The following is a 13,086-nucleotide window of genomic DNA, read 5'->3' as shown; positions in this document are numbered from 1 at the left end:
AAAACACACCAGATCGTAGTCACTACGGTTAACTTCGTGCCAATGTGCTGATTTGGTTAACCGAAACGTCAAATTGACCGCGCTCTTCATGCTGCTCGTTTGCTGGTAGGGTAGCGTCATCTGCAAATTGAAAGAAGAAGTACCTGAAAATAAGCGTAGCCTCCGAGATTAAATGACATGCGCCGCGGATTTCCAAGGTTATAAAATGGCACCTAGACAAATACCATCAGTGTACAGCCTAGCGTATAGAGGAGCCGCAGATAACCTTAAGCGAATCTGCATTATAACTAGCGCCAGATATTAACAAAGCTGCAAAACTAAAGCAGTTATTTAAAGCTTCGGCTTCTCATTCCAAGCCTAAGTAAATAAAATTCGCAGGCTATTTTGATTCTGACTGCTTTTAATGTGGTGGTGTAGTACATACAACCAATTATGACCGAAGCGAAAGAGGCAACAAAAACAAAACAAAATTCCCGCGCCGGCGCTAAATGTCATCTACCCTCGACCCCAGCGGTCCTGCGTCGCTCATTGAACTTGATCCTTGCTGCCTGTCGTGCGTGCGTCTCTCTTGGCGATCTGTGGGAACCCGTCGACTCGTTTCCGCTAGCCGCTGGTAGCAGTGGGGAGAAAAGAAGAGCCGCCTGATCGTGTGGGCCGCTCTTCCGACCGATCCGTTTCGTCCGGCTCGCGTACCACTCCACGGAAGGCGTCGGATAGGTGAGACGCCGGCAAGCCTCCCGCAGCGAAGCGACCACCGCCGGCGACGGTGGGTGTAGTCTCTCACGGCGGCGGAGCATTGGTTCTCTCTCGCCACATGAGGAGCCGACTAGCCGCCGCCAAGATGGCCGCTGACCGGCGACAGTCACCGCGTCGCTCCGTACCGTAGTGTGTTGTAGCCGCCTGTGCGCGTGTGTTTCCGTGCTGATCGGCGCCCGAAAGGGAGATAGAGTCATGGGTATTCAAGCCCTTCAGAAGTTCATTGAGGCCAACTGCCCGGGCGCCTGCGTTCCCGTGGATCTGCTAAAAATCGCGCGCAACGCCGCTGTCCGCCGCCCCGGGGGGCGCGGAAACCCGCGACTGCCAGCCGCCGGCAACCGCCTGTGCCTAGTCGTCGACGGCGAGTGCTGCCTAGACCGGCTCTACGGAGGCTACTTCTCGGACTGGGTATGTGGCGGCCAGTGGAACCGCATGGTCCAGTTCTTGTCCGTGCTCATCCAGACGATCCAGAACAACAACATCGAGCTCGCCGTGTTCTTCAATGGCAGCCTCGAGCCGCAGCGGCTCGAAGAGTGGCACCGGCAGCAGCAGGCCGAGCGACGCAAGGTGGGCCAGGTGCTCAAGCATGTGGCGACCAAGGCCACGCCGCCGCCCAAGGTGTGGTGGATAGCTCCCGTCTGCCTGAGGACCTGCCTGCGAATGGCGCTGCGGCATCTGAACGTCACCGTGCTCTGCAGCATGGACGACCACCGGCAGGAGGTGATCGCCTTCTGCCGCGAGAACGGCTTCCACGGACTCATGGCCGAGGATGCCGAGTACGCCATCTTCGACCCGCCGCGATACTTCTCGTCGGCACAGCTCAAGCTCACATACAAGGTGAGCGCCCTCACCTCCTCGTGGAGCTCGCGCCCGCCCGCGCCCCTTGCTCACTTTCTCGCGATTCGTCCGCGCTGCAGCTAGGAGCCGAACGTGCGGTCCCAACACTGGCTACCGGCGTGCAGTAGGCCTACTCGCTCAAAAATGTTAGCACTGCGAGCCGGCCCGCTAGGCCTAATCCATTCCCGGAACTGCCGCCTCTGTTTGCCTGTGTTGTCGCCGCGTTGTTAAACCGTGTCGATCGCCACCGTTTGAACGCCGCCTAAGCGTTGTTTATAAAAACCACAGCGCGCTAGCAGCCTCCAGACGAAGATCGCAGCTGTTCCGTGTACTCTTGCCTACATGTTGCATGTTGTGACTGAGTCTCATTAGTCAACGAACGTGGTGGTGAGACAGTGACAGCAGCCGAGTCTCGCAGTCACGGTGGTTTGCCCACGGCATTGTTCGTCCGCGTAGCGTTCTTCGAAAAGAATTTGAAATCGACGCTGAAGAAAAACTGGGCAAAGCCCCAAATGCTAGTGTAAAAAAGGAGCCGCTACCGTTCGGCGGAAATGAACCGCACCATTCATTCATTCATTGCTGCCGGCGACGCTTCGCGTTTCGACCCGCAGAATTTCACCCGACTTTTGAAGTTGAACGAATGGCCGCCAAGTTCTCTGCTTGAAATAGGCGGAGAGTGTATTTACATTTATACCATGATCCGTACATTGCACTACAGCGGACCGCGCAACCAGCGACCCGCTCACTAGGCTTGCTGGACTTCTTTCTTTCTTAGTTTTTTCTTTGTCTGTGTTACGAAAAGTGTAAGCGCTTCCTCGTGCCAGGGCCGAATGCTCACGAGACATGTTTGCATACGGATGTGGTTTCGACGTAGCCAGCCGCGAGACCATTACATTTGGTCGTAGCCTAAGCGGTGCTTACTTTTTATCCTCTCTCTCTCTCTCTCTCTCTCTCTCTCACACATTGTGTGTGCTACCGACATCCTGAGCTGACGGGAATCGTACGATGCGTAATGCTTTCCCAAGTGGGCGGATATGTGCAAAAGCTTCCTGCATCGCCACTTTGCGTGCGTAAACGGGTATGCGCAGTGGTCCAATGGCTTCCGCCGTCTTGCGGCATGCATATATTTGGTTTGAAATGTTAGAAGTGTGAAACAAACACTTGAGGAACGAAAAGGACAACTCGAGTCCAAATTTCCGTTGCTCGTGCGGAAGCACGCACATGTTACTGTAGAGATAACAGTTGAAGCTCTTGAGGAAGAAATTGCAGGAGCATATATAGATACAGCGTGATAGTGTGGTGTCTACGGTTGTCACACGGCACTTTTTATCGCGATTGAGCCCGATCCGGACCGAAATTCTCGACCGCGATTGGCTACCTTACGCAGATTGAGCGAAGGAGCCAATCGCGACCGAGAAATTCGATCCTGAGCGGGCCCGATCCGGATCAACTGCTGCTACACGGCCACTTTCGATCGGGATCGAGATCTTGCTTGATCCGGATCCAGACTATCGCGATCGGGCCTCTTGATCGCAATCGTATGTTCACGACAATGTAGTTCTCAAAGTTGCAGACGATAAGCAGATGATAATAGCCATAACCACAATTACAAATGAAATATTTTCTGGAAAAAGAAAAAGTTTCACATTTACCGTCTTTTACAAATTTGATGAGTGCTTTGGACCCACTAACGACAACTGGTGCACGTGAGCTCGCCCAAACTGGATCCAGATCGGTGTCCCGTGTTTCAGCAGTCATTGTTGATTGCAGTTGAGAAATTCGATGCGGATCAGGCCTAATTGTAATCGAAGTTGACCGTGCAACACCAGTATAGTTGCCTCTTCAAGAGTCCGTGTGTTGAAGTCTTCATTAAAGGCTAAACCCCATGAGCGTGATTTTGTGCGCAACAGCGGCGAGCGACGGCTTCGAGCGACGGATCGGGCCGTCGCTTGAACAGATCGCTTGGTCTTGTCGCGTGATCGCTCAGTTCTGCAAATCTAGAATTTGTCGCCCGTCGCCCGGAAGTGCTATGAGCGACTAGCCAATAGCGCGAAGCCGGAACTGGATGTACATCACTCAAGTACTGCCGATTGTGGCATGAAACAAGCAAACAATTTAATTTTTATACGTGCAAGGATAAGAACCTACTGGAAGACCTTCAGAAATATTTTATGCTGCTTTTTACAGTACAACACATCAACTTAGGTTAATAAAGCACGCGTCACGCTAGTTTCGATGCCTATATTGCTGCCCTCATGCTGGCAACACTGGGGAGAAGTCACTCGAAGTCATCGCTCGCATGGGGTACGACTGGTAGGCGGTGAGCGAACGCGACAGCCATCTCCATAGCGTCGCTTATCGCTGTCGCGGGCAAGATCGCTTGCATGCGGTTTATACTTAACTCTAAATATATGCTTGCTGTAGTAGCGTTCAGTGGTTTCAAAACATTTTGCACCCCTTGGAGGTTATCTTGTTCCACAGCAACAATGAAAAATCTTGCACGCGTTTCCTTTTACGCTCTGTGCCCCAGTACTTTCCCATCAGGAACAGCATGGGCGTCTCAGTGTGTTGTAGCTTTCCTTACAGGAAATTAGCTTAGCTAGCGCAAAGTCTGAAATAAAGGAATAGCACACGCAGTATTGATAATGGTTATTGATTTTTTGTTATTTTAAAGGTTGCTCTGATGCATAATACAAATTGTAACACATATACAACAAAGTTGTTGCACATATTCAAGCAAGCTTATTCCATAAGTCTGGCAAGGACCGAGGACACAGCCTGTGCATTTATAACTGTAAGGCAAAATAAACACCAAAAAGGTTTTTTTTTTTTTTTTTTGTAATGTTGCATGTCACCTCCTGTCCCGCCTCTGCAAATTTGTGACCTCACTTTCTAAGTGTCATACTAATATAATATCGGCAGGCTGTCCAAGTTGACCTGATTTGTGTCAGTGACTATGATTCTTTTCTGATGAGAACCAGGCTACCCACGGGTTAGGACTCTGATGGCATTTTAGGGAAGAATGCTTAGTAAACTGGGTTGTAACCCATTTCTCATGCTGACCTGCTGTTTTATGTCGGTGATGACTCGGGCATTGTGCTGCTTAGTACGGTCGTGGGTTCAATTTCCATTGGTGTCTAATTGGCCTTCAGCGCTGAATGTACACGAGGTGGGTCTCAAGTTCATTTCAAAGGGCAACTCCCGCAATTTTTTAGGTGTAGAGATCTGGGCTGGCGTAATATAGGTATTTTTTCCGATCGATTCTGTGCCACTCTTTATCATCCACCATTCACACCTGGCTGATGCGGTTTCCAAAGTGGGTGGAATGCTGCTCTGACCGCTGACGAAGCTGGATAAGAAACTGCATTGGATATAGGGTAATTACATTATGCCAGCCCTGAATGAGTTTTGTATCCTACGTTTTGGAAACTTAGGCCGGGCACACGAAATAGTACAACCGAGAGTTGTGTTGTTATTCTGTAGGTTAAATTCTAAAGATTGGCTAGTGATTGTGTCCTCAAACACTTGATTTCTACTGATCACCCTGTGCTTACTGCTCGTGATAATTTAGGGCTTGTCTTTTAAACATCTGCAGTACTCTTACTGGCATTAGTGAGCATGTTAATTAACCCTGTAATACCCAAACACAGTTTCGCATCAAGGAACATTAGAACGACTTGTTCACCTTTATTTCTGGCAACAGAGAATAGATTTGTTCAAAAAGTCAGATGTTATGCAACTTTAAACATAATTAGTGTAGTAATAAATTAGTCATTGGCTTGCTGCCACAACCAAAAACTCGCTCCAGCATGTAAGAAATGCTACATTGTTTCTTGTGCTTAAGTCAGCATTTTAAGGTGCCAAATCACTGTAGCATATATGATTCGTTGGGAGTTACAGGATGGTTATCCACCTATTGCCTTAAGGTTTAATGCCGTGCACACGGTGTCATGTGGACATGCTTAATGGCATTAAAGCATAATGCCATTTGAGGTGTAGCACTTTCTTGCCGCTCATTCGGCTGTCGAATGCGTACTGCTGCTCCCAGTGTTAGCTGCTGCGGCTGTACATGAAAGATCTGTAGCAGCGTGACTATTGCCTCCAGAGCCGGTGAAGACGACGACTCTCATGCATTTAGCGCGGGAATAGAACACATCTGTGCACTCGACCTGAGTGGCCGCGGTATCGGCCGCTCACGAGATTCTGCGGCACCATGGCTGGCCGGCCTAAATAAACCATGGCTACAGTGGCCACCTTCCCCCCCCCCCCCCCCCCCCCATCCCCTTTACTGATCGATTTCTGAAGTAAAGTGATGTAAGTCTACGTAAGGTGTCTATATAATGCGGTTAATGCTATTTCTTGGATATTTGGCCCGCAAAGTATTTTTTAGGATTTTGCAATTGTTAAACTTGCTGCATTCACTGCAGCTATCGTCATCCTAACATTTAGTGCCGTTAAAAGTGTGCATATGACAGCAACTTCAGGTGTAATGTCATTAAGGAACTTAGAGGCATAGGCACGTAATGGTATTAGTCTTGAACATGTGGCACGGATATTAGTGAGGTGTCAAACTCATTTTATACTGAGTGAAAGGCTTATGAATCTTTCTTCTCTGTTTTCGCAATTGCTGCTTGGCTGTGAAGAACGTAACTTCTAACTGCGACCCAGTGCATATTAAACGTAATAAAGGAACCGGTTCATCGAATCTCCGGCAGAGCTCGGTGACTGTAAAACAGGTTTATGGCATTTCTCTTAAGCCATCGTAGCACTTCTGTAATCTCTTAGGGGATCCAGGTGGACTGAAATGGGGGGTGCCTATAGAGCTGCGGTTGAATACAAGCACCAGCCTATTGTGCTCCAATGTGGCCTTAGCCTGCCACATTAGACACGTTGCAGCCCCTTGCATTTAGTAGTTAACATTTCACGTCAAAAGGTCACGCAAGGTTCTGGCGATTCTTGACAGCTGCATGTCATGTCTACGGTTGCGCGCTTGTTTTGCTTCTCGCAAAGCTGCGTATTGTGAGGCAGGTGGGGCTCACTGAGCAGACTCTGCTGTTAGGCGATTCATTTTCCGAGGCTGTATAGCTCTTTGAGGTATTTCCAAAATTTGGTTTCTATCTTTCCTTAGCTGCTGTGGGAGACCGTTTATGTGTGGACGTGTGGATCATTTGCAAAATTCTGTGCATCAATTCTGGAAGGCAGGCGTAGTATGAGGAGGCTGTCATTGTGTAGTCTTTGTTTTTCATAGCATGAGTGTATGTCAACTTGCTCAGCATTCTTTTGTTTTAAGTTGCAAGCTTTTCATAGCACCTAACAATGAACGTAAACTACATTTTCGCCTTAAGCACGGAGCACTGAGGGGTTCGGAGATAAAACATGAGTACCATACAGGTTTCACAGGAATCTTTGTAACCCTTGCTATCTCTTGAACCAATTTTTAAAGCCTGGAAATCCAGCAGATTTTATTTGTGTATTTGACCACGAGGCTTATGCAAACCAAGAGTCCAGACGATACGATTAACGCCCCTGTGGTATATACGAAGCCATCATGCTTGTTGTGGCTGGTTAAGGTTTACGTCAAAAAGGGCCTGTACTTTCTCATTCCTTGTACAATTAAAAAAAAAAAACAAAGAAGTGTTCCTTCATTGTTTAATACTGCTTTAACTTCAAGCTGTCGGGTATCATGGTGCTTTAATCTTTGAAAATGCCTCATCAGTGCCTCAAAAGCCTTTTAAAACCCTTGAATTTCATTCGCAAAAGTTGTTGTGAACCCTGAACATACCTGAAATTGCATTTTTTCTGGCTTCTTTGTTGGATTTTTTCTCTCTTTATTTGGTTGCTAGTCCATCTGCAAATTGAGTTTTAGCATAGGCCTGTCATGCCAGAACAAGGAGGTGCTAGCATTGAATTTCGGAAAACCTCCCCCACCTCCATGCCGCCCTCTAAACGGGCGGCAACTGTCAGTCCTCTAACCATTGACAAGCAGAATCTGCTTATGGAGGCCAGGTGGCAGGCTCTTTTCATTTCTGAAAAAATGCAGAAACGGATCTGTGGAGATGTTTTTGTTTGAAAGAGGGCTACAGCAAGGTAGCTGATATTCAGAATTTTTGCTAATTGTTGAGTGTAAGAGTTACGCACCTCTCGCTAATACACTGCTAAATCTGTTCCTTTCATGGTTAGAATAAAGCTAGAAAGAAATTGCTTATTGTTAACCTCTTAATTGCCTATGGCAAGATAGCTCGCCATCACAATGAGTATCCTTTGATGCTGCTGAGTAGACTCGTCATGAATTTCTGGCAATTTTTGCACATATGCACATGTTTAGTTTCTTGCAATTTTGAGAAGAAAGTAATATGCGATGACTTCTGCTCCCCCCCCCCCCCCCTACTCTTCAATTAAAAAAAAGTTTTCAGAATTGGTCGCAGCAGTTAAGGGGTTTAAGGGCTCTTTGTTCTTGGATTCAAGTAAAAATGCTTAATAAATGGGGGGAAAAATCTGGAATTTTCATATTTGGGCAAACGGCTGATTGGTCCATAAGGCAAAGTGTGACGAAAAATTTACATTAAAAAGAAGGCATAGTCGATTAATAACTTATATGTTTACAAAGTAACTGAAAGTGCGCCACAATGCACACACATATGCATGTGCATGTATAGGCAACATAATCGGCATCAAAAGCTCACGGGGACAGTATCCAAGAAAAACGGAAAAATTCCAACGTGTGTGAATATATGCAAATAACACAGTATTCTGCAGTTCTTTGTTGTCTGCGGGCACAAATTGTTTGGAAATTCAGCTGTTTTGCATTACCCATGCCTCGCAAACTTTTGGTGCCAGCTGTACATACACCATTGTACACAAAGTGGCACTGTGTGGCTGTAGACACAGACATGCTTTGACCACATTATTTTTTATTCTGAATCAGCATGTTCACTTTTCTTAAAGCACCACTCTGTTAATCATTGACTTGTGTTCGTGGGCTGCCATTTCGAAGTAGGGCATATCCATTGCAATGAAAGCTAACTTACATTTCACCGGGTTCTCTTGAGGTTCTTTATGCCATGCAGTGTTAATTCTAAGTGGCACAGAGCAGTGGATGAGCTCGAGACATTTTTGGCCAGTTTGAATAAGCCAAGGTCACGATGCATACTGGAATGTTGCAGTGACTGTTTTTAAAGCACTCTTCCGTGGCTTAAATGGCCACCGCCTGTTAAGAGGAAGCTTTAGATCAGGACCAACTCCAACGCGGCCTATTCAGATACATGTAAACGAAATAACTATTTTCTGAGATAACCCCTGGATAGATATTGATGAAATTTGTTGCATTTGAGAGAGAAAGTTAAATTCTAGTGACTGTTGAAAGCAGAATGTCGATTTAGGGTCTGAATATTGTTACAAGGATTTTCAAAAATTCGGAAGTTTGAAAAAGAATAGAAGCACGAAGTTTATAAATTAATAGCTCTGCATCAAGAACATGTATCGCGGTTCTGTAAACGGCGTCCATTAGATCATTGAAAGTGGACAAATTTGATATGTCATTTTTTATCTTAGGTGAATTTGTTACGTTGTGGACAGGGGTTCTGCAAAAGCTGTATTTCCATATTACGCAATTTTTCAAGATTGATGTGTAACATACCAGTTGTGCGCTTTAGAGGTGCTATTAGATGCAGTTCACAGAATTGTGGTATCATTTTTTATTGTCAAGTTACGGAATTCTAAGCTTGATAGTTTCGTTTCCTGAAAATGTGTTTATTTTTGTCAATTTTTAATTAAAAATTGACAAACTGAATAAGGAATTTGAAACAGACACTAGATTTTAAGTTTTTCTTGTAAATGCAACAAATCTCGCCAAATTTGGTGCAGTGGTTGCCGAGAAAAACAAGTTATCCTTTTACATGTATTCAGATAGGAGCACCCGAGCTAAAGCTTCCTCATAAAGGTGCACCTACAGAAGAACCACGAACCTGAATTGGGCGTTATGCCCACGGAATGCATCAGGCTGTAGATTTAGTTCCTGGTCACGGCACTGATGGTAACAGCATTCCATGAAGACATGTTCATCACTTATGAAAGAGGCTCACACCATTTGGTTGCACATGCCAGTAACAATCTCCCCAAGTGTCAGTCTCGGCAGAAACAACACGCTGCAGGACATGCCAAGCCAGGGACGGAAGGGGATGGGACGGGACAGTGAGAGACAAATAAATCTGGAAACAAGTAATGGCAAAACCTGGCCCCAGGTAGTGGGCCAGTACAGGACTCACTCACAGGCACTTGCAGTGAAGCTGCAAGTTGTTAGGTCTCTGTCAGTCGGCAGTGATCATTTCATCATCGGGCCTTGTTGTGCAATGGGTATGACTGGCCAGCCTGCTGGTCAGCTGTACTGGACGAGCAGGAATCCACACAGCGTTCAACGTGCCCTGCCACAGAGTTCCTCCCCAAAACCCACTAGAGGGAACTGCTGGTGTGGCAGTTCAGCCAGCATGGCAATGATAGTGCATAGATTTGCCTGCACTTAGTCCTTCAGTCTTCAAACGGCTTTGTGACTTCGCAACCTGGTCCTTTTCAATGGTGTTTTGCGTTGTATATGCCGCAATCTGCAATGACGAATTGCCTTACTGCGTTTAGAAAATTGTGAGTGCTTGGAAATTTAGAAAGACAAAGGGTAAAGAAAAACGATGTCGCAGTGCGGTTTGAAGCCACGAGCACAAACATCAGGCAAATCCACGTACTACCCATCATTCCCATGGCAGCTGTGCAATTGCAGTGCCAGTGTTCCATCTGGTAACTTTTGTAGGAAACTCTATGGCCCATGCCAACTGCTGCCCTGTCTGCATACAGACGGGCTGCTCTTAGTGCATGGATAGAGGAAGCTTTGCAGGCAAATTGAGAGCACTTCCTGGGGGGTGAGGGAAAGAATGTGCAGAGATGGCATGCGGCAGTGTGCCCCCCTCATGCACTAGCATAGATTTTATTCGCTGGTGCACTTGGCGGGCTTTGCTGTTTGCTTTCCTTTTTCTTCTTTTCTAAAGAATTCCCTCTCTATCTTGTCAGCATGTTTGCTCAGAGGTCTGGATTTGCCGCTGCAAAGACGCAGGCGGAGCAACGACGCGCAGAGTCGGCAATCTCAGCGCTTCTAAATATATGCACTTGAGCGGGGTTGAGTGAGAAGGCTGGCACCCTTGTGGTTTTTTTTTTTTTTTTTTCTGCAAGACGTAGTTAACCAACGTTAGGGTACGGTGCGGCATGGTAGGACTGGGTGGGCCTCTTTAATCTTTTCGTAGCTTCTTGCGACGGTGAACATCAGATTATTTCTTTCACTGAGTTTGGCTCCTAAGGGTTGTCTGCAACATGCCATGTGTCGCACTAACTTCCGTGACGGCTCTGCTTAGCTGGAATGTGGAGCATTGTGCAAGACTTGTGCTTTTGTTCGGTTCCGAATCTTTCCCGCACACAGCTGCCCTCATCAGGCTTTTCTTGTTGAATTGTTTCCCTAAACATTGCGAGACCCCAATGAAGGCTTTGTATGAGAAAAAAGGGTCCAAGAAAATAAAAGAAAGAAGGTGATTAGAACAGAAAAGACAAATCAATAGTGTAGTATGCAGCTGAAGTCTGAAGCATGTATAGTAGCAACAGAAAAGATCAGCATGGATGACCGCTGACTGGAGTGGAGAAATTGCAAGAGCCGACACCGCTGTTCAGTAACAAGGAGGTAGTGAGGGTGCTGGACTAATCCCATGTTTGTGCCATGGGGGAGGGTGTCAGTTACCTACGGCAGCATTCAAGCAACCGTGAATCTAATCATGACCTTTTCGTTTCACATCCATATGATGCCAGCTATCAAAATGAAAAGCAATTCTTCACAAGGTGCAGCTGTCGACTGAACTGCTGTGGAGTATGAGAAGCGGGAACGACCTTGCACTCTTGCTATCAGGTTGTCCCGAGCTGCAGTGCCACTTATCGCTATTTCGCCACACTAATTGTCAATCACTTGGGCTGAACTTTTTTGTTGTTGTTGTGATTGTACCTGTGAGCAGTCAGGAAAGGAAAAATAAAAATAGTGGTATGGATATTGATCCAGAATAGAGCATCATGTAATGAGCACGAAGCTCGTGGAAAGATTTTCACATTTTTTTTCTCCTGTGCAAATGAGAACATTGTTATCGCGTTGGCGTCTTGGCTCACAGCCAAGGCTTGGGTGCTGCGGCGATCAGTTGCCGAGCATGAGGTTGGGGGTTCGACTCCTGCAAACTGTGGCCATATTCCAGCACAAGCGCAATGCAAAAAACAACCTATGTGCTATGCTTTGGGTGCCTGTTAGGAAGCCCAGGTGGCCGAAATTAATTTGGAGCCCTCCACTGTGGCATCCCTGATGGCTCCCTGTGCAGTTTTGGGATGGTATACCCTGCAATTGTTTTAATGCTGGCTGCTTGGGCTCAATTTTCTGGTCATGTACTTGCAGGGTTCCTTGGAAACACGGGAGTTCATCCTGGATGAAGTGGCTCGCAGCCTGAACCTGCACCCGAACCGTTTCTGCGTGCTTGCGGCACTGCTTGGAAACTACCTGCTCTCGGAGGAGGACCTTACACCCTTTCATCGCTCCCTCTGTCCCGATGCCAAGGGCAAGGTGAGTGTATTCAGGAAATGGCGTTGGGTCGTGTAGCTTTGCAACGTCATCGTAAATGAAACTTCGTTTTTGTTCATAGAAATGTTCACATTATGGTTTTTCCGCAAAAGCAATTTGCTGTGTTCACTGTTCCTGTGCTTTAAGTTGTCGATTAATTCAGCCTCACAGCGCTAAACTATGTTGAGGACAATGCGCATGTTTGTATGAACAAGAAAGAAGTGTTGTCTGCTCCACTTTCTGCATTCTATTGAAAAAGTTCATGTTGGCGCTAGGAATGAAAAAAATGCACTTATAGGGGCCCTGAACCACTTTTTGTCGAAGGGAAGAAAGGCATTTGAAGTGAAAATAGGCCATTTTAGAAATACCTTGCCGCAAAAAGTACTACAATGCGTTCAGCAGAAGTGGAGTTATTGGCAATCAAGCATGCCTCCGCTGTGCTTCTCTTCCTTCTTCAATGCCTTGCACGACCCGCAGTGGTTGCTCAGTGGCTATGGTGTTGGGCTGCTGAGCATGAGGTCACGGGATCGAATCCCGGCCATGGCGGCCGCATTTCGATGGGGGCAAAATGCGAAAACACCCGTGTACTTATTAGATTTAGGTGCATGTTAAAGAACCCCAGGTGGTCAAAATTTCCGGAGTCCGGGGTGCCTCATAATCAGAAAGTGGTTTTTCCACGTAAAACCCCATAATTACAAAAAATATATATTAAAAAGATGCCTTGCACTGCAAAGGTGATGGCATGGTGGGATGTTCCCACAACACTCTGCGTTCTGACTGTCACCATGGCATGCCATTCAAATTTTGTTTTGGATGCTAACGTAGATGCCATGACCTCCGATTTTGGTGGTGCTTACAACGCGCTAAAT

At 46.7% G+C, this 13,086-nt stretch overlaps 1 protein-coding gene across 1 annotated transcript in view; it reads left to right on the top strand.

Moving 5' to 3' along the window:
- The first annotated feature begins 254 nt into the window (after positions 1-254).
- The window catches only part of LOC126528153 (constitutive coactivator of PPAR-gamma-like protein 1 homolog), a 50,589-nt gene continuing 37,757 nt past the window's right edge, over positions 255-13,086 (top strand). Inside the window, exons 1-2 of the mRNA XM_050176018.3 lie at positions 255-1,593; positions 12,056-12,220. Coding sequence (XP_050031975.1) covers positions 952-1,593; positions 12,056-12,220 — 807 coding nt within the window. The 5' untranslated portion in view covers positions 255-951. The remainder of the gene's footprint in view (positions 1,594-12,055; positions 12,221-13,086) is intronic.

Source organism: Dermacentor andersoni, chromosome 9 (assembly GCF_023375885.2).
Source record: "Dermacentor andersoni chromosome 9, qqDerAnde1_hic_scaffold, whole genome shotgun sequence".
In the NCBI taxonomy this organism is placed as follows: domain Eukaryota; kingdom Metazoa; phylum Arthropoda; class Arachnida; order Ixodida; family Ixodidae; genus Dermacentor; species Dermacentor andersoni.
Note: the sequence above shows the minus strand (reverse complement) of the source record. Positions and strands in the feature narration are given on the sequence as shown.